Source organism: Poecilia reticulata, linkage group LG3 (genome assembly GCF_000633615.1).
Source record: "Poecilia reticulata strain Guanapo linkage group LG3, Guppy_female_1.0+MT, whole genome shotgun sequence".
In the NCBI taxonomy this organism is placed as follows: domain Eukaryota; kingdom Metazoa; phylum Chordata; class Actinopteri; order Cyprinodontiformes; family Poeciliidae; genus Poecilia; species Poecilia reticulata.
Window position 1 is genome coordinate 12623004 of NC_024333.1, and position 20299 is coordinate 12643302.

General features: G+C 40.5%; 5 protein-coding genes across 5 annotated transcripts in view; 2 read left to right on the forward strand and 3 right to left on the reverse strand.

Moving 5' to 3' along the window:
* Positions 1-537: 537 nt before the first annotated feature.
* On the reverse strand, positions 538-3359 carry mettl21e (methyltransferase like 21e). Its single transcript, XM_008404374.2, has 5 exons — positions 3018-3359; positions 2308-2477; positions 1505-1622; positions 1311-1408; positions 538-1084 (listed from the first exon to the last, which is right to left on the reverse strand). The coding sequence occupies exons 1-5, from the start codon at positions 3067-3069 to the stop codon at positions 767-769; spliced, it is 756 nt and encodes a 251-aa protein (XP_008402596.1). The 5' UTR covers positions 3070-3359; the 3' UTR covers positions 538-766.
* Positions 3360-3659: 300 nt separating this feature from the next.
* On the reverse strand, positions 3660-12665 carry ercc5 (excision repair cross-complementation group 5). Its single transcript, XM_008404373.2, has 15 exons — positions 12414-12665; positions 12107-12282; positions 11906-12021; positions 11675-11776; positions 11108-11162; positions 10591-10734; positions 10295-10505; positions 8870-9706; positions 8518-8795; positions 7774-7893; positions 6285-6498; positions 5958-6102; positions 5656-5856; positions 5264-5348; positions 3660-4375 (listed from the first exon to the last, which is right to left on the reverse strand). The coding sequence occupies exons 1-15, from the start codon at positions 12499-12501 to the stop codon at positions 3878-3880; spliced, it is 3270 nt and encodes a 1089-aa protein (XP_008402595.1). The 5' UTR covers positions 12502-12665; the 3' UTR covers positions 3660-3877.
* Positions 12666-12879: 214 nt separating this feature from the next.
* blzf1 (basic leucine zipper nuclear factor 1) lies at positions 12880-16049 on the forward strand. Its single transcript, XM_008404372.2, has 7 exons — positions 12880-12978; positions 13239-13303; positions 13891-14345; positions 14538-14737; positions 14927-15055; positions 15424-15652; positions 15766-16049. The coding sequence occupies exons 2-7, from the start codon at positions 13279-13281 to the stop codon at positions 15949-15951; spliced, it is 1224 nt and encodes a 407-aa protein (XP_008402594.1). The 5' UTR covers positions 12880-12978; positions 13239-13278; the 3' UTR covers positions 15952-16049.
* A 547-nt stretch (positions 16050-16596) lies between these two features.
* trmt10c (tRNA methyltransferase 10C, mitochondrial RNase P subunit) lies at positions 16597-18689 on the reverse strand. Its single transcript, XM_008404371.2, has one exon. It carries the CDS (start codon positions 18464-18466, stop codon positions 16949-16951), a length of 1518 nt encoding a protein of 505 aa, XP_008402593.1. The 5' UTR covers positions 18467-18689; the 3' UTR covers positions 16597-16948.
* Positions 18690-18904: 215 nt separating this feature from the next.
* txnl4b (thioredoxin-like 4B) overlaps positions 18905-20299 on the forward strand; it is a 2008-nt gene continuing 613 nt past the window's right edge. Inside the window, exons 1-2 of the mRNA XM_008404370.2 lie at positions 18905-19106; positions 19184-19335. Coding sequence (XP_008402592.1) covers positions 18969-19106; positions 19184-19335 — 290 coding nt within the window. The 5' untranslated portion in view covers positions 18905-18968. The remainder of the gene's footprint in view (positions 19107-19183; positions 19336-20299) is intronic.

A 20299-nucleotide genomic window follows, 5' to 3' on the forward strand; every position in this document is an offset into this window, starting at 1 on the left:
GGCTGACTCGAACTTACTCTTTCCAATTTAATAAACTAACTGGTGAGTTTCCAAAATATGGAAGAAATTGGGCAGAGCGTTGGTGTTCAGGTTACTGAAGTGGCATACATAGAGCCAAAAAAAAGGGGTAATATGGGCGTGATATTTAATTTGACCTCCTAAAAGTGTTGAGCTGCTAAACTATGACCTTTAACAGTTTAGTCAAATGATAAAAAAACTCAAAAATAACTTCAGGAATAAGACTTGATCTCAAAATGATTCATACATTTGTTAAAGTTGTGTTTTAACACGTCATTGTCTATATCTGCTTGTCCTTGAAGGATATATTCTTCAGCAGTCATGGGGCAAGAGGCTGGGTGCAATCTGGACATGCCGCCAGTCCTACACAGAACAAACAACCGTACACACACACCCACACACGCACACACACACACACACACCACACACACCACACCACACACACATACACATCTAGGGATAATGAACCTCAGACATAGCCTAACAGTGATGTTTTTGGACATTACACACAAAAACATACAAAGTTGTAGAATTTATTTGAGAAAGTAGTTATTTACATATTTTACCCTTTGATTTTCAAATGAAATAAAGTAGCTTGACCTGTGCTGAGAGCATTGTAAACAGTTAGATGTCCGTCTTTTTTTTGGCAAGCCTGTAAACACACAAATAATTGCTGTTGATGCCATTCAATATGATTTTTGAGACCCAGATTCATAGCAAATATTCAGTGTCCTGCGTGTTCTTAATCTCATGCGGCCTCTGTTTGGTCCTTGCTGTCCTTCCTCCAGGCTCGGTACAGTTTTATACTCAGACTGGGCAGGTTGTACAGCTCCTCGAGGTGGAAACGCTGCTGAAAGCGGTCCACAAAGCTGTTCTCCGGGTCCAGCCGGAAACGCATGGCCCACAGTATCTGAGTGCCGTCCTGACAGAGGTAGTCGAAGGTCTCCATGAGCTCAGTCAGGTAAGGGTGCGCGTACACCACGTCAGCTGCCAGGATGTAGTCAAAACGATGTGTGGCACGAGGGAAACGCTCAGCCACGTTCTGACCCCAGATGAGCTCCATGACCTGGAGAGAGTCATCAAACCTATTGAACAACTGATAGCCAAAAATGCTTTTTTTTTTGTTGCTTTAAAGCTTCATTTTATTTGCACTAAAATATCAGAGTGATTTGATAGATTCCAAAATAGACATTGAGTTTCATTTTACATTTGTTTTTATTTTCTCAAGTTGTAAATTAAACTTGCACTGGGTAATATAACTGTGTTATAACTGGGTTAAAAACAAAACGTACCAGTGGGATGTATTTGCATCTGCCCTTGGTGTTGCGTGTCACATTGTACTGGAGGTTCCCCAGAACATCTGGCAGATCTGTGGATGTTACTTTAGCACCTTAGAGACAGTGAAAAGTGTCAGAGAAAAGCAATTACAAGGTAAACTGAAAGCATGATCACATCCATGCAAATCACCAGATTTTTATTGGAGTACCTAACAGACTGGTAACAATGGTGACAAGCCCAGTTCCGGCTCCCAGTTCAATCACATTCTTATGGGCTAGGTTGTATTTGTCTTGGTTGGTCTCCAGGAAATGGCACAGCACCATGGCCTGTTGGCGGAGAATACACTTCTGGTTAATGGGAGGGGTCATCAGTAAGAATAAGTCTGTGTGTTTAAACCTCAAACAATTTGTTTGGTGACATTCGGTGTGATCCTGACTGTGGAAGTGAGAAAACATGGTCAGATCGAACAGAAAGACTGCTCTTGTCACTGTTTCAAAGACTTCCTGACTTTAACTTTTTAACATCTATGGAAGGTGTGGAAGTACAAAACTTTTGCTCTTTAAGAAAAATATTAAAGCAAGATAAAGTTTTTCAGATAAAATAAAAATGAAGTCCTGGATATTTTTTTAAATATATTTTGGACACATTAGTCTAAAATGCAGTTATTTGGAGATCAGAACACATTTTCTTCAGAATACACATTTGTGTTGACATCCTTTATTTTACAAAAAAAGTATTTTTTTGGGGGGGCGACTTTTTTTTTTTCTTTTCTACACCAGCGGGCCCAGCAACCCAACCCAATGTGCTATCTCATTATAGCTAGTTTTACCTTTGGCTTCACTATGTTTTGGCCTTCTCTTGCATGTCAGATTTAGTTTGCAGCACTCCTGACGTTCTCATTAAGGCTGTTTGTTTCATTTTATAGTCTAATATGTGAACCCTTCTTTTAGATTAACTAAATATTTTTGTTTCTTTTCCTAATATTTTACTGTACTGAGGGTAAAATCGCACCGAGGGCCAGAGTACGGCTCCATAGAGGTCTGTGGACTCTTTGATCCGTATCTCCTGATCAGAGAAGACGTATCCCTCCCACGTCTCAGGACCGATGGCCGACGGGTGGAATTGCCGAGACATGATGGCTTTGGCCAGCTCTGCATCCTCAGTGACGTCCTCTTTGGCATCTGTAAAGAAAAGTATCAATTATTATAGTCAAGCCACGATGCCAAAAATGAACAAGAAAGAGAGGAATAGACATTTCAACATTTCAAGTGATGTATGTCAGATAAAAGAGGTGCAAAAGTACCACAAACTTTAATCAGGAAAACCACAGTGATGTGTTTTTTCTTGACTTTTTTCTTTAACGTTCGACTCTTTGCTCTGTGAATCACACAGAGGCTTGTCATCTCCCCTCTGAGCTGCGTTGGCTGCATGAGAGCATTGACATGTGAGCATCCAACCCACAACTTTGTGTTACGCAATGCTGGTTTAGATAAAAGGTCAGGAAAGCCCATTGTGACAATGCCAACCTTGTGGAGTGCTGAGACGGTTTTAAACCCTCTTTCTGTTTTCACTTCACGCAGACATGATTGCAGAAAATTCCAGCTTCAGCACAACTGCCTCTCCAGAAAAAAAACCGCTTATAGCTCATTTACAGCATATGAAGAGGGACTGGACAGAGAGTAAATAAATAAATGGTTCTGAGCACAAGTCCAAATTCTTACCTCCTTGTTTGGTGCTGGAGTCCTCCATGGCTTTGGGCTGCCGAGCGTCCATGTCTGAAGGAGGACAAGCACACCCTAAACAGGACACGTTACCATGCACGAGCCAACCACAGTACGTGTCTTGTGGTCAAAGGTGAAGCCCTTTCAGATGTGGGTCACTGTGGAGGCTGATCTCGAAGGAGCTGTTATTTCTAACCCTCTGTGGTTTTAGGTTACACACAAACGCAGTGTTTAAAACGTCCTTGTCCGACAATCCCATGCGGAGCCTCAGATCCTGCCCATATTTCAAGTTCCCTCCAGTCAAGCTTAAAGTCCTGTCTGAAGCAGAAAGCTGACTGACAGCAGCAGCTGCTGCTGCGCTGTTGTTGGACAGAAAAGATGGGTGGCGGCATGTTTTGATTATAAGGGACTGAATGAAAAAAAAAAAAAAAAAGATAATCTCCTTAATTTTTACATCAGGGATGGAGCTTTTGGTTATTTATTCTTTATTTAAAAATCTGTTTGTACAAGCATTTTGTTTTACATAAAGAGATGTGTATGACTGTTAATGTGTATGGATAATGAGGTTAAATGAGTATAATACATTAGACTTGAACTTTTGTTAGGATTGATATAGCAGAAAAAGAAATGACATCTGACACATACTTATGGAAAAATATATTTTTTTATGCAGACCAACATTCCTCTCACATCTCCAAAGTAGTAAAAAAATATTCCCAGTAGCTTCAGTGTTGGTAAAAAATAACCAAACATGATGCATATTACAGAAAACTCTCAGTTAATTTATTTTCAGAAATTTTCAGCTGGTTTCAAATTTAGTCCCACAAGTTTTGAGAACATTTATGCAAAAGTTGAGCATCTTAAAGCTTCTTTCCTCTTCCTCTTGGGCGTTTTCCTCCTCGGCCTCGTCTGTTGGCCTCAAACACAGATCGGGCTGTAACCATAGCAACGGCACTGCCTTCGTCGCTATCCTCACCGGAGCCGCTGCTGCTGCTCTTCCTGCTGGCCTTCTGAGGTAGTTTTTTAGTAGACTGGTCAGCAGCTGTTGCTGTGAAGGATTCCTGACCTGGACTACAGAAATCCCTGAGAGGTGTAGAAGGAGATTCAGAATTCGACTTCGGAGCTAAGAAACCTCCACCTGTCACAGGGGGCTCCTCTTCTTTCTGTCCTTCTGTGTTTTTTAGATTTCCTTTCCTGGATTTGGATGGAGAAGGCAGTTCTTCTTCACTGCTGTCACCTTCCCCTCCTTCCCTCTCCTTTCTCTTCATGCAGGTGACGGCTCGGCGGAGTCGCTGGCTGCGGATCGACTGCTTTTCCTGCTGCTCCAAGCGGAAGAATGAGTCTATTCGGAGCTGAGTCTGCAGTGAAAAAGAGAAACAGAAAAACGCAAGGGTAGATTTTCTTAATACATTCCTTAACTTCATCCCTTGCAATATACAAGATATATTTACACATTAAAAAGTTTGTTAAGTTGATCAAAAGCAAGTCTGGTGCGTTTTTCTTTAGTAAAACACATAAAATTGATTATTTTTCTATTTGGGTTCTTTGTCAGAGTCCAAGAGAACCAAAAAATTAAATTGCATCAATGTTGATTCCTAACTTCTGTGCAAATTGGTTTTTATTCCCATGCCACATATGCACATTTACAGTAAATTTACAACACATGAGAACCTATTGTTACCTAATGGAAAACAGTAATTTTATTGATTTTAAAGTAGTTGAGAACTGAATGGGAATGATTATTCCACAAAATGCTGCAGGAAAATATGCATTATGCACAAATACATTTCAAAAACTAAAGATGTCACAGTTAAATACTTATTTTAGATTATTTATTACCTTTAAAAACAGTTATTTATCATCACAGTAAATTTGTCATTTTTAGCCCTTTAAGCTTCTGGCCCTTTTTAATTCCCCTCCCAGCTATTTAACCTTCCAACCACTGGAATTACCTTCAGCTCCGTCTAGACGGCAAATAGGACAATCTGCTACTTAAGGAGTTGATTCTTAGCTTCTTATTATCAAAATGCTAGCCAACAACTTCCTATACAGGATCACAGTGAGGGAGTTGTAAACTTTGTTCAAACTTTAAACACAATTTAATCATTAGTTGTATAAGCCCTTGTTATAGTTTCAGAAAGCAGTGTTGGTCTAATGTCATATCAGCAGAAACAGCTACATCACTGATGATGAAGCATTCAAACATGGTGGTAACCAAGTCAAGGTGGGTAAAGTCTCTCAGTTACCTGCTGGTTGTTGAGCTGTTTGATCACAGGTTGGAGAGTCTCCTCCGTCTTTCTGCTGCTCCAGCCAAAACGACTGAGACAGAACGTGACGGAGAGGTCAAAGAAATGATCATGAAGAAAACAGAAATGCAAGGAGAAGTAGTAGTTGTATTTTAGTTTTACGGTCATATTAACAACTATGAATCATACAATGTTGATTACTTAAAACATTAATTAATAAACAAAAAGGGAAGTAGTTAAATAAGCAATTAAGATCATAAGTAACTTAAATGAGATTTGCTACATAAATACGCAATAACAAAAAAAAAAAAAACACTTTACAAGGTATTAGCTTATTAAAAAATGTTCTATTGTAACTTTACTGTAAAACGGCTGCAGAAACAAAAGGATATTCTTTGATCATGTCGAGTTGCGGGCGGCCCCAGCTGAAGGAGGCCTGGGACTGATCGACGGCAGGCTGGAGGTAAGCCTGAGCCACCGCAGGGTTGGGGAAGCCAGGCTGAAGTTTCAGTTCCCTCAGCTTCTTCTTCACCTTCGTATCTCTGGGATTATCGGTCAGACGCTTCTTCTCCTGAGCTTCACACCACCAATTACTACAGGGGCAAAAATGGAGAATATAATTGCTCTTTAGTGTAAATGTGTTCCTGCACTTTGTTAGGGCTAAACCCCCCCTCCCACCCAAAAAAACACAAACCTAAGCTGTATTAGTGGCTCCAGTCCCGGCGCTGGAAACTCGTTCAGTATCTCCATGCCAGTAACATATCCCACTCCTGCAACACCCTCTGTGTAGTCACTTCCAAGCAGATAAGCCAGATTGATCATCTTTGTTCTGTCCAGACCTGGCAAAGACAGGCACCATCGCACTTCATCAGGAGAAGGAACACTGATAGATTATCTATCTTTACCAAAAAATAGTTACATTCTCCAATGTGTTCATTAGCTCATGAATTTAATCTCTGCTATTCCACTATTCTTTCACTTTAGGCCAAAACACATCCCAGTTAGGTCAGCAGCCACTGACCTAATTGGCTCTGCAGGTCGCTGTACTGGTAGTGCTCAACATATTTGTTCTGGCTGAAGAAGTTCCTGTAAACATGTCGTCCTCCAAACAGCCACACGTCAGAGTCGTCTGTGATGGTCCCGTTTGTCTGGTCGGCGCGGTCCAACGCCGCGCACTGAGCCTCGGCCTCCATGGGAGCCACCAGGAACGGCACGCCGAACAACCGCAGCAGCTCCTGCGTTCCAAACACTCATCAATTTACAAAGCAAAACACGTAAAAACGTAAAACCACAGAGACTGGCAAATGCATCAGGGTTTATAGTTGCTCATCATAGAAACTGAGAGACAAACGTGCCATATTCTAAAATAAATGATTTTGTTAATTTTATTTTTGATAAAAACTATAATAAATACATGAAAGTAATTTATGATGTGGGTTAAGCACAATTAAGTTAAATGCAAAGTAGTTTAGTCATTGTCTTTTAAAATCCTATAGTTATTTTAGAATTTATTTATTTGTAAATCATCTGTGCTGCAGTATGGTAATAATAATAAACTGTTACTATGACTGATTAGACGCACCACAGCATCTAATTGATTAACCCCTTAGCCAATTAAACAACCAATAGGTCAGCACCTTTAGCCCCGCCCCTCTGACTTTGATGGGTGAGGCTGACCAATAAAAAATTAATGATAATGATAAAAATGAATATTTTATGTAGGTTTTCCCAGTTACATTTAAACATTAAGCTTAAAATGTGAATACAATTTAAATAACTACAGAAACATTTGATATGTATTTAATGTATACATTTCAACAGTTATTTAAATAAATATATACAACAGTTATTGCAGGACTTTTTTTATCTACTGTATTGCAACTCTTGTGGCCCTTGACGGTACTGCAGGATGACGCCACAATTTTAGCACATTTAGTTTCTACTTAACTGTTAATCTGATACCTTAATGTCGCTGTTGTTATTTATCATAACTCTCAGAGTGTGTGCTTTTATGATTACAGCAATGTGTTTCTCTAGGGAGCATCTCCATGTTTTTGTTGCCATGTGAGGAATCCCTTTGCTCTTAGCAGCTCATTATCAAAACAGCTGAAAGGATTAATGAAGATCCTTCACTCTGACAGGTATACACCAGTGCTGACTTTATAATACAGTTTTTACAAGCAAATTCTGATCACAAACACAGATATGAGCATGCTGCTGTGCAAACTGAACATACTGCAAATAAAAATAACAGCAACGAATGCAAGTCGAGCAGCGTGTTTTGGCAAATGCGGCACAGCGACATGTGCCCTGCCCCTCCCTCGCTGACCTCCTGCCCCTCCCTCGCTGACCTCCTGCCCCTCCCTCGCTGACCTCCTGCACCTGCTGTGAATCATCAGCTGTCAGGCCACCATCACAGAAAATTAATATACATACATGCAAGTCAGACTGCTTAAGGAAGGTTTGCTCCCCGTTAGACCGGGTCTGATTACACGGCTCGTTTCGTTCACCTGGCTCTCCAGGTACATCTGCCCTGTGACTGTGTTCGCCATCCGCTCCTGCTGCTGCTTCTGCTCCCTCAGGCTGCTCTGCTCCAGCTGCAGCGAGCTCTCCAGAGCCTCCAGCTCGTCCTGCAGCACAACAAACAAGTTACTCTACATGCACGATGACCTGCTGACCCATCTGAAATACGATCAAGTAGCTCAGACACCACCTAAAGATGTTGACGTTAAAGTTATGACAGCAAGGAAATATTTAGATAGAGCTGCTTTGCAGCTGCACAAAATCTTAGAGATCTAAACTTATTTTGAAGAGAACAAGCTTTTCAGCTTTAAGAGATTTCAAATGTCTGCTTTGCCACTTGTCAAAAGATAGTTTCACTAAAGTAGTAAATATACTCTCAGGGACTTCTAATAGGGAGAAACAAATGTTAGGGTGAATGATTTGTTTTGGAAATAAAACAGCATCAGCAACCGCTGCATTAGACTAGAAATGCTATTTTGGTTGTTGGAAATTTCCATTATTTAAAACCAAAGGTGTCTCAATAACTTGAAGGTGTTCATGTTAAACCTTTGTCATAATCATCATATAACTTGTGAATTTCATCAACCAATTGACACTGACAGTAGCATGAGGCTAGTTAAAATATTAGCAAAAATATTTTGACTAGCCTCGGTAAAAGAGAATATTAAATATTGTTTTAGCTCATGACAGCACGAGACAAAAAGCTTCTGCTTTGATGGAGAAATACTAACCATGTCAAGGTGTTCCCACTCGTTGTTTTCTGCTGTTGGTTTGGATTCCATGTCGTCCTTCGCCTCTTTTTCCTGAGCTTTTCTCTGCTCTCCCTCCTCCTCATCCTCCTTGTCTGAGCTCAGAGCTGGATGACCAGTGGCCTGAGTCAAACTTTCCTCGGACTCTTCTTCAGTTTTTGTCTCATCTTCCTGCACCTCTTCTAAAATCCTCTTTTCTCCTGCTGAATCATTTGCTTCCTCCTGCTTAAATTCTTCCTCGGACACCTCAATGAAGCTCTCTGTGAAACACAACCATTTTAAATTTGAATGATAAAAAACAAACAGTTGAGTCTATAAATTATTCTAGCTTTACCTTCTGAGTCGCTTTCCTGCTGGCTGTTCTCTGACTTGACGTCGTCTCCGTCGTTTTTTGCCGGGCCTGCGGTGAGTCTATCCTTGCTCTTGTCTAGGAGCCTCTGCTCCGTCTCAGTGCTGGCCCGTTTCGCACTTTCAAGTGATGGAGAGCTGATGGATAACTCCTGACTGGATTGAGAAGCGTGCAGCTTGTGCTCAGGTTCTCTCGGCTCCAGCTCTTTTTGTTTCTCCGCTTCCCTTACGCGCTCCACCTCTGACTCCATCGCAGTTGTGGGACTTTGTCGAAGTGCCGCAAAGCGAAAAGCTTTATTTCTCTCTCCAATAACTTCACCCAGCTCATCTTCAGAGCTGCTGCCCAGCAAACTGTCTTTGATGCGTGCGGCGCTTTGACTGAAGTCCGACTCTTCCTTAAGTGAAGGCTCCGTCTCCTCATCAGAATTGCTGATCACCACTCGCCGCGCAGGGCGCTGGGGACTTGTCTGCAGTTTGGACGGTGAGACGCTTACTTCGTCCTCAGTTAATGCCTGCTGGATTGCGAGGAGTGTCCGTGGAGAGACTTTGCCGTCCTTGCTATCTGGATTCAGCTTCTCTTCATCTGAGCCGTCGCTCATAGCAGCCTGGATTGCCTTGAGTGTCCGAGGCGAAGGCGGCTGCAATGGTTTTGACACAGGTGGGTTGACGGCGTCTGAGCAGGTGGGTCGTACATCCTCCTCTTCATCGTCTTCAGCGATGGGTCGCCAGAGAGGCTCGGGTTTGTCAGCTTTCCTTTTCCTAGAACTTGTCCAGGGTGCAGCTGCAGGTTGGCTCTGTGAGGCTTGTTCATTTTTTTTGGAGCCTCAAGGTGAAGAAAGTAAAGAGTTGATTTTTACAGAAATTAAAAGACATCAAAGTAAAATAAGCCCTTTCTGCTTCACTCAACATAAGTGCAGTGTAGACAGATCTGTTGAATATTTTTTTCAATTAACCAATTAATAATTGGACAGCAAAAGGCACCAAATAGGAGAATTTTACAGAATTTGAAAAAGGTGAACTAGAACTTTAACACTTGAGGAGTTCTGGGTAGAAAATATTTACAAAGAAATGTTTTTTATATATAAAAGGCAAAATGTACATTTTTTTAATAGTTTTGGCTTAATTACTACTCAAACAGTGTTGTGTTTTTTTCAGCAAATTGAATATTTTATTTAGTATACGCCAATTAACAATTGATCAGTTACTAAATGAATTGACAATTATGTCAATAATCGATTCAACACAATTAACTGTTTCAGTTCTACGGGAAAGAACAACAGTTAACAGTGAGACCCAGATCCTTAGAAGAAATTTAAATGTGAGCTAATATAAAATTTTTTTAAGTTATGCTTCTAGTTAGAATCAGATATTGTGCATATGTATTATCAACATAACGCTACATCTGCCTCACCTTTTATAAGTATATAGTGCGAGTTGTCTTCTGAAACCAGCCGCCTTGACTCCACGCTGCGATTCTGCTCATCCTCATCCTGCTGACCGAGTTGTGGAGCGCTGCCAGCGCTGCGCTGGCTCATCTCCTTCTCAACTCCCTCCAGGCGCTGGTTTAGCCGGTTCCTCTGCAGCAGGCCGGCCAGTTGGTACTGCGAAAAGTCTCCGGAACGCTAGAAGAAAGAGAGAGAAGAAAGAAAAGGAGTGAGTAATGGAAAGAAGAGTGGTGAGTGGAGTGTGTTTGAGGCCTAAATGTACCTCGGGAGGTTTGTTAAACATGGTCCGACGTCTTTTGCAGAATTCTTTCATCTCTTTGAGTATCTCGTGTTTCATCTCAGGAGGCAGGCTGGTAAAATCCTCAGAGTTCATGTCCACCGAGTTCGGGTCCTCATACAGTTCTTCCTGAAACAAAATTAGGAATCTGGCTTTGAAGGCGAGTTGTCAAGGAAAAGAGTTTTACATTTATTTGGGAGGTGGCAAAACAGAAAGAAAAGGTAGCCAAAGTACCTTTTGGAACTGCTTCTCACAATAATGTTCAACAGTCAGACACTCACTTAAAAAGACCTAAAGAAATTAAACTAGAGAACTCTTTATTAAACCTATTGTAATGTAAAAATATTGTAATTTGGATCAAAATAATCTGTACGTAATGGCCGGACAGACTGAAATCAATTGGATTCATTTGAAAAAAAACCCAACAACTTATTTCTGTAGCAAAGTGCCTTGAAATTTAAATCTCAACATGTTTTATTTTTATTAATGCCTTTATTTTTACCTGGTATGTTTCAACCATTTCCTCGCTTGCTCGCTCCTCCTCATCCTCCTCTGAGCTGCAAGGAGAAAAGAAAAATTTATCTGTCATGACCACATATGACTATCTAAACCAAAGTATACACTTATGACAGTCCTGTTTTTGATTGAAAGCTAATTAGGATATTGTTTGAAATGACACTAATAATTATTTAACCATATTGAATCAATTTGTCCTTTTGTTTGTAAATCTAACAACACTATTCAGTAGTCAGTTCTTCTAAAGTAATAAGTTGCATGTTATTTACTTTCTCATACACTCAGTGCCTTGGTGTATCTATACTTAGGTTAAATTACATACCAGATGAGAAATGCTAATTAGGTGACTACTTAAGCAGCTGACTCCTCTAGATTTTATTTAAGGCTTTCAGAGTAAAGTGGTTACTCTTGAGATTACTTTTTTTCTAACACTACACAACAGTTTACACACTGTTTGTTGATCACATCAAACTGCAATAGATTACTCATAAAATAAGCAAATGTTCAGGGTGTAATAAATAACTAGACAGCAGTAACACTTCTTGACTCTGACCTGCTTCTTTCCTTTTCCTCTGTGGGTGGAAGGGCGGGTAGGACATACATGTCGTCCACTTCATTTCTTTTTACACTGGAGAGGCTTGGTAGAGGTTCCTTACTGTGGAATATTTCAGACAAAAATGTTAAGACTACAGTAAAGAACAAAGCAGATAGAGTATGTACAAAATGAAAACCTGTTGATTTTCAACACCTCCCCACCATTCTGCCTCCTCCTCCTACTGCTCACCTATGATCTCCAAGAGCAGCTTTGATGGCTTGTCTCTTCAGGAACGTCTTCAGAAGTTTCTCATTGGTCTGTTTGGACTGAGTGGTCAGTTCCTCTTTCCTCTGCCTCCTCAGAGCCTGCAAGAGAAGAGTGTTTGTAAACATAAAGTTCAGTGGCCGTATTTATTACACCCTTAGCAGTAATCGTCTGAGCTGGGCTCACCAGGGTCTGCTTCTTCAGCATAGGAGCATCTCCATCAAACACAAACACCGGTCTAATGCGAAAAAAGAGCAGCTTACAGATGCGGTTGAACAGAGTGAGGAGGTGGGCGTTCTGGACGCTGTTGCCTTCACGGTCCCTCACCCCCTTCACTGCCTGGTTCAGCCATATACTGATGTCTGAGGAGCGCTGGTTAAGGTTCTCTTTATGACGCAACATCAGTGGGAATCAATTAATGCGTTTCATAGATAAAGTAAAAAACATCTCAAAAACTAGGAAGAATAAACAGATCAAATTAAAGTTAGGATACCAACAGCAAGAATCTTTCCTTCCAGTGTCTCGGGGTTGATGGGTTTTCCTGTACTCTCCAGGAGTCTCCAGAGTCCATGCACTCCCATGATAACAACTCAAAGCACACACCCTATAAAAGTAAAGACTTTTACCAAGACGTCAGGCAATTTTAACAGTGGAATAAGACAAATGGAACCAAATTGTTTTTGTAGCACTTCTTAACTCCGTAATGCAACTCCGACAAGACACGAAGGTTCCGCTATTCAGCAACGAGGAGTATTTCGTCAGGTTATCTGACACTGCGCTGCCTTATTTAGTAAATAAAGCAATTTGTGATCGTCGTAAAACTGTACTTTCGTGTTGCAATTTTTAGTTTGGTGGTTTCATCGAGAGAAACTTCCGTTAATCCAGTTTTATTGAGTTAAAAAAAATATTGTTTTGACAGGAAGTTTTGCCTGGAAGTCCAAGCTCGGGGAAGAAAATTTTACGTGCGCTCACGAAAGGCCAACCGTGTCCGGGTGGCAAAACAAACAGCTGACAAAACTTAGAACCGAGGAGGAGGGGGTCAAATTCATTTTTACCTGGTATGTCAATGCATAATATTTCCATTTTAAGGCTTCGGATTTAAGTCGCAGTAAATATTTCTGATAAACTCTACTAGTAAAGAAGAGCTGACTGCTGTAGCTAGTGCTGATAAAGTTCTTACTTTTGCTAACACCTAGCTCAACAACTAGCTTCCTTTATCATGTAACCTTATCAGCGCCCAGCTGATAAAAGGTGAACTATGAGCAACATATTTCTTTTATAAACAAATAACTGCTGTCTTTCCTGTGAATTACAACAGAATCACCGGGTTTAGGTAAAGTTGCGTCTCCTCTGCCGCCATGGCTGCTGCAGCAGTTGTAAGAGGTACGTAGCATTTTCTTTCTTTTTCAAATAAAACGGCCTCATCCATACAGCTAATGTCAAGCATTTTAGCAAGGAGGCCAGATTTCTCCTGTGATTTTTAAAGCTAGACTGTGAACAGATTCCTAAAAACTGTGCTTTTGCACATGAATTAATGTTTACTCAACGAAGGCCCTTTGTGTTGCCTTGATTGGTGTAAAGTCCCATTCTTTGTCCTGTTGTGTGCCTAAGAATGACGTACGTTGCAAATTGGTGCAGTTTCAGTAAATTTAACTGAATATATCTGATTCACACAATATTGTTTGGAAATTACGTTGATGTTATAATAGGATTGCAACATGTATCTTAAAATTGATCGATGGATTTCTGTCTTGAGAAGAAAACAAGAACATGTAGTACAAAATAGTAGTAAAATAATAGTAATCAGAATACATTGAGAAGGTTTACAGACTATAACCCAGCTAATTCAGAAAAGGCATTAAGACAGTACAGGTTACACACTGCATTGGACAGATCTATAAACATAATAGATTTTTTGGCAGAAGTGTTTAAAAATAACTGCTCTCACTTTTTTATTTGTATGCTTCTAGGTTCTGCCACTGTCCCTGTTCGAGGACCCGGCGATGGCATGGAAACCGCAAAACCACCAGTCACACTGGAGGCCATCACTGACGCTCCGCCACCGTTTTTATCTGAAGTTCCTCTCCTTAAAGTAGCAAGCCCTAAGCACAGCCCAAAATCTCCACATGTCACACCCCCTGCTGCCCCACAGCCTCTCGGCGTGCTTCACCTCGGCAAAGTGAATAGAGAGGCGTGTACAGAAGTGGAAGCCGTGAGGATCATTGTGCCCAGAGCTGCCATCACCCGGAGAGGCCGGGCGGGACCCACTGAGGGGAAAGGCGAGGCAGGGCAGCAGACCGAGGAGCAGGGCTCTCCTCTGCTTGTGGAGGACTGGAGAGGACAGCTAGAGAAGCTGCAGAACTCTGAACGCCGGCTCCTGCAGGACAAAGAGGGCCTTTCGAATCAACTCCGTGTGCAGACAGAGGTAAGGCACGAGTGAAATGACAGACAGATTTCAGTGTAAAAAAAGATCTCCAGAAAATAATTATGCAACATGGTAGTCTTTAATGTTGATTTCTTTTATTTATTGTATCTTAAGAATGTCGGTCTTTATGTATAATTTGAGTATAAAACTACTTTACATTTATTGTCATCTTGTTTCTAAACTGTGTGGCAGGTAAACCGCGAACTGAAGAAGCTGTTGGTAGCCTCGGTAGGTGATGACCTCGAGTACCAGTTTGAGCGTCTTGCACGAGAGAAAAACCAGCTCATTCTGGAGAACGAGGCTTTAGGCCGAAGCCTTTCACACACCGCGGAGCAGCTGGAACGTATGAGCATCCAGTGTGACGTCTGGAGGAGCAAGTTCCTCGCCAGCAGGTGGGAAGTGCTCCACTCAATTTTGTCTTCATGTTAGTTGGTTGAAAAGTTTGTCTTCCCATCTTAGTTTCAAAGGCAGCATACAAAGATACATTCACAATCAAAAGGACAATTTCAATAAAAAAAACAAAACATGCTATATGAACACAACATATCATGTTGACATGTATTAAAATAATGTTACTTCAGAGTCATGGCAGAGGAACTGACAAACGCCAGAGCCGCTCTGCAGAGGCAGATCAGAGAGGCCCAAGGAGCGATTCAGGACCTGCTGCTGGAGCGGGAGGAGTTCTCCAGGGACATGGTGCTCAGTCACAGGTAACACTGCACTGATCAATAATTACTGACTCCTTCCAAATGTTCAATGCGCTCACATTCTGTTAATGTGAGCGCATTAACAGAATGCGCTCACATTCCTATTAGCTTGTCTTGTTTTATACAAGCTAGTGACTACTTTTCTGTAGGAATTGTTTTCTTTACCTGGTGAGGCTCCCCAAGGTTCAATGCATGGCGTTTTGTTCTTTCTCTTGTGCCATTGATTGAACTGGACAAAAATGTTCATGTGTTTTTGTAATAACTTTTTGTTTTTAATGTGTTGTTTACTAGACTAGTAAAACTGTCAGAGAAGCTTGTACAAGTGCTCATGGAGCCATTACGTTGACTTTGTGTCCTCTTTGCATTGCCAGGTCCCTGGAGCAGCTCCTGGTGTCTTTGCAGTGGGGCAGACAGCAGACTTATTATCCCAGTGCTCAGCCTCTCAGCATTGGAGAGCTGGCTGCAGCCAATCACAAGCTAGCAGATGCTATTAACTCTCATCTGTTGGGCAAAAACAACACTAGCAGCACTGTGTCGAAGGGCAGTAGTGCACCAGCCGAGCATATCTGCAGCACACCAGCAGAGAAGATGGCTGAGAAGGTATGAAGTTTATATAAAATGTTACCTGTTTTTCTTTGCCTAATATGTTTTTCTAGTTTTAGAATCCAACAACTGAATAATGTTTTTACCTTATTCTATTTTTTTTGCTCTAGGTGTTGAAGGTTTTGAATCCAATCTCTTGTTCAGAAAACAAGGCAGAACCTGCACTCAGTGACTCCACCTCCCCAAACTTTCTGAGCAGCAAGAAGAGCATCGGCAGGTTTCACCCTTACACTCGCTACGAGAACATAACCTTCAACTGCTGCGAACGCTGCACCGGGGACATCATAGTTCTATAGGTCATCCTCATTTGACACGGGGAGTACTAGGATTTTTTGTTGTTTTTTGTATTTAAAAAAATAAAGATGGCGGACAGCAGGTGGAGCTGTAGCAGAAACTATGACTGTTTATTTGCTGACATTTAAGTTTAACAGTTTTAAATGTGTGGCTTAACTTAAGCTCTTGGAAAACATCAAATAAGACAGACTAGTCTGGAATTAAGAAAGCATTTCAATTCCATCGTAGACTGATATGTAAATCATGTTTATCGCTAAATGTGAGGTCAGTCAGTCAGTGTTACACTGGACGAGTTTATTAGTTGTAACTGGAACATAATGCTGATGTGTATGTTGTTTTTATTTAACCAGTTCCTACTTTCATACTGCAGGGAGTGATTAGATGGGAACACAGATGACAGGAAGTCAGACATTAAAGAAATATAGGTGCCTCTTTTAATTCAGGAGGGCTTTTTTTCCATTTATGATGGTACTTTTTTTTTTTTTTACTTCAGGAATATATTTTGTTTTAGTTGCCGTAAAAGCATTAGAGAAAGTGAATTGATGGTACTGTGATCAGTGTTGTGCAGTTTTGTTTTAAAAAAAACCTGTTTGGATTTTACTGATGTCAGATTCTATTTTTATCTTTTTATTTTTTGCTTAGAATGCAGTATGAATTTACTTACATGGTGCAGTATTTAAGAACAAAACAGACAGGCTCTATAATATTAAGATGTATTTCATCTGTATAGCAAACTTTACAGTAATGGGTATAATTTTATTTACTGTAAAACTGTCAAAATATTATTTAAGCATCCTGTTTTCTGTCAGACTAAAATAAAGACCAAAGAAGTTTCTACCTTTTAAAGAAATCATATTCTTGTCAATTGTACAGGCAAAACAAAACTAATCTTTGTTTTCACCCTGCGTGAAAACAACGTGGATATTAGAACAGTTTCCGCACCACTTCTTACGTTGAAACTTTCTAACACACGTCCATGTTAACAGCAGTTATTTCCTTTCACTCATGCCACCACATTGTCTTGTCTCCTGTTTTCCTTGCTTCCATTTTTCTTTTGAACGATGTACGCACTTTAGTTGCAGCTGGAGAACTTTTTCTGGTGCCTTTTTGTCCAGTCATTCTGTCATGATTGGATTCGTAAACCGTCTGGTACTTAAATATTTGCCCAGAGTCTTTTGCCTCAGATCTCACAAACACATCACCACTCTTTCTCAGTGCATGTTTTTTCACAATTCTGGGTCTGTCATTTGAAACCTCCGTTTGTGTCTGCCATTGATAGAAGCCATCGTGTTTCCGCTTCGGCACAAACTGTAAAGCTTCTTCCCATTTCCCCGTGTCTTTGATTGTCAGAATGATGCGAATCATCTGGTCCAGAGTCAAATTTTTGGCTCCCAATTCCCAATGAAGAAACTCATCAAGTGGTAAGCGAGCTGTTGCTAGTTTCAGGCGCTTGGCGTTGGCCAGTGACAGTCCGGAGTGGATGGACCTGTCCACAAGGGCTCCGATGATGTAGACCTTGGAGTGATCAAAGCTGCGCAGGATGTTGGGGGAGTCTGCAGTGAGGTATACAAGCTGTTCCCTGGGGAACATATCGATATAATGTTGCTCAGTGCTGGTGATGAGCAGGCGGTCCCAGGTCTCTGCGCCGTATCGCTTCAGTAGCTCCTTCTTGTAGTGGCTGTCTGGCTGCAAGTTGCAAAAGTGAAGGTGAAAGGGCTCTGCTGCACGCCGGTTCCACCCTTCCACCTCCATCAGCTGAGACACTGTGTTCTCTATCTCCTTCCTGGACATGTTGGATTCATAGCTCAAGTCAAAAACAATTGGTTGACCAAACCGCATTGCCTGAGCGGTTCTCCAGCCCAACAGTTTGTCCAGGCTGCGGTTCCAGTACTGGAGAAACATTGTGTTTTTCAGTTTCTGTCCATCTTGATTGCCTTCTTCTTCAATGCTTTCCAACTCCTTTCTCTGCTTCATTAAAGCCTCTTTGTCAGCCTTCTTCTTTTGCTGCTTCTCCTTGCGGGCCTGTTTGTGAACCTCCTTGATAGCCAGGTACTTCAGGTACTTTTTACGGGCTGACTTGGTGGTCAGGGCTGCCAGCGTCTGTAAGTCGTCCTCGGTTATTTCCTGAGGTACACGTTTCCCAGCTTGACGCCACATGGAAACCAGTTCACGAGTTGCCTCCAATGAGGAGCTGTCCTTCACATCATCACCTGTACTTTCCAGTTCATCATCATCATCTTCTGTTGTTTCCATTCCACGAGAAGGTTTTTGCTCCTGGAATGCAGCTTGTGATCTCATTACAGACTTCCATTTGTCAAGATCTAACGCTTCTTTTTCCTCGGATATGTCATCTTTAATATCGAGGCCATCCTTCTTCACAGTGTTGCCTGTACAGAAGTGACTGACACGGATGGACTCTCTGTAAGGTCTGGTACCAAAAACTGGTTTGTTCGTGGATGTCAAAAATGTTCTTTTCAATAGTAAATTACAGCATCTGGTTGAAAAGTGTCGCAGCATTGTAAAAAAAAAAAAAACAGTTCACTCCCTCAGCAGGACCGTCAAAATTAGCTTTCTTTGCACGAGACACCCGAGCTAATAAATATCATTAGCGATATTATTTACTCCTAATTATCACAAAAAGCATCTACATTCTGTTATACCTCATGGAATGAGAAATCCTCGTCCGCACATGTGTTTTCAGACTTCCTACAAAGAATTTGGTGGAAGGTCACGTTGTTACACTGTGTCACGTCGTATTGTGCCGTACTGAAACGTGAGAAACGCAGCATAATAAAAGGAGAAAATAAAATCATATATTCAATAAAGAAAGGTGTTACCTTACGAAAAGAAACCCAATATATAAGTCTTATTGAAAACTAAAACTCATTTTAGTATAATGCTTAAAGATATTTTAATTATTTTTCATGTTTCTTGCGGTGAACTTAACCCGGGATTCACAACAACAAAGTGACGTAATTTCCTGCTTTTACAGACAGCAGTGAAGCGAACGTGTTAGCATATGAAAATGAGCTTCTTTTTACCAAAATTGACAACCAAAAAAGACATCGATGAAGTTATCAAAGGCGTCGCGGAAAAAGTTTTAGTCCTGAGGTTCGGGAGAGATGATGACTCGGTTTGTCTCCAGCTCGACGAGATAGTAAGTGACTTTAACAACAAACATCTGATCAGAAAATGCAGTTGGTTCATAATTTCTCACCTCTTGTGTTGTTGCAGCTGTCAAAAACCGCACACGATTTGAGTAACATGGCGTCCATCTATATTGTTGATGTAGACAAAACTCCAATTTACACCAGATACTTTGACATCAGCTATATCCCATCCACTGTCTTCTTTTTTAATGGGCAGCACATGAAAGTTGATTATGGGTAAGTTCATGAAAAATGTTTAATCAAAATGCTTTATATAACGCACATTGGTAACAATTAGATCAACAATTTAATTAACTAAGTTAAATCGAAACTCGTTATTAAGAAGAATTTAAAATACATTTTAGCCTATATTAGAAGTATGCACAAAAATGAGAAAAGTGGACGTATTTGTAGGTGTCTTTGTTTGTCTGAGCACTTTCCAAACACCAAACGGACAGAACAAAGTAATTTAAAACATAAAAAAATGAGGTAAAAAAAAACACTCTACCTTTTATGAATGATAAGAACAATAGACAAAAAACGTATATCAAGAAACAGTTATTCAAAGTAGTTGTAAGGGAAATAAGACAAATAACACCAATATAAAAAAGGTATAATTTCAGTTTGAACAAAAATCTCCATTTAATTTAGAGAATTTATAAAAAGTTATTAAAAACTTCAATAAATCTAAAATTGATAGGGGAAGTAAAAAGAAAATTCAAATCAATTCATAGATTAAAAGTACAGTTAACTGCAGGTATAATGAACTTAAACTTAAAATAAGAATCAAACATTTCAACTCCAACAATTAATGCAAACCAATAATGTCTTTCAGAATAGCTGAAATCTTTCATTTCTACTTAAACAAGTTAAAATTATGGATAATTTAATGTTATTTTATGGTCATAGCTGTTTTCTTTGTAGGGTGATAATATTTCTCAGCAAATACATTCACCAGTAATTTTATCAGGTTCGCCTATTCAGTTGAGAATCAGCCAATCACACTAGAGCAGCGTAACACATTTAGCCATTTAGATGTGGTATAGACAGTTTGCTAAAGTTCAAACCGATCAATCAGAATTAGTGAGAAAAGGGATACTATATTGTTAATATAGAACAAAATAAAGGCAGTGTTAAAAGCAGCCAAGTACTAGTGAGGTGTACCTAATAAAGTGACAAGTGAATATGCTTTGCTTATTTA

Bases quoted from the DNA above. Each gene is read 5' to 3' on its own strand.
- mettl21e (XM_008404374.2), bottom strand. From the start codon at position 3,069: ATGGACGCTCGGCAGCCCAAAGCCATGGAGGACTCCAGCACCAAACAA. The intron at 2,478-3,017 runs GTAAGAATTTGG...TTTTCTTTACAG, and splicing joins CTCCAGCACCAAACAAGGAG to ATGCCAAAGAGGACGTCACT. The intron at 1,409-1,504 runs GTACTCCAATAA...ACTGTCTCTAAG, and splicing joins CATTGTTACCAGTCTGTTAG to GTGCTAAAGTAACATCCACA.
- ercc5 (XM_008404373.2), bottom strand. From the start codon at position 12,501: ATGGGAGTGCATGGACTCTGGAGACTCCTGGAGAGTACAGGAAAACCC. The intron at 5,857-5,957 runs GTTTGTGTTTTT...TTGCCCCTGTAG, and splicing joins GAGCCACTAATACAGCTTAG to TAATTGGTGGTGTGAAGCTC. The intron at 5,349-5,655 runs ATATCCTTTTGT...CCTCTCCGTCAC, and splicing joins CAACTCGACATGATCAAAGA to GTTCTGTCTCAGTCGTTTTG.
- blzf1 (XM_008404372.2), top strand. From the start codon at position 13,279: ATGGCTGCTGCAGCAGTTGTAAGAG. The intron at 14,738-14,926 runs GTGGGAAGTGCT...ATGTTACTTCAG, and splicing joins AGCAAGTTCCTCGCCAGCAG to AGTCATGGCAGAGGAACTGA. The intron at 15,056-15,423 runs GTAACACTGCAC...TTGCATTGCCAG, and splicing joins GACATGGTGCTCAGTCACAG to GTCCCTGGAGCAGCTCCTGG.
- trmt10c (XM_008404371.2), bottom strand. From the start codon at position 18,466: ATGCTGCGACACTTTTCAACCAGATGCTGTAATTTACTATTGAAAAGA.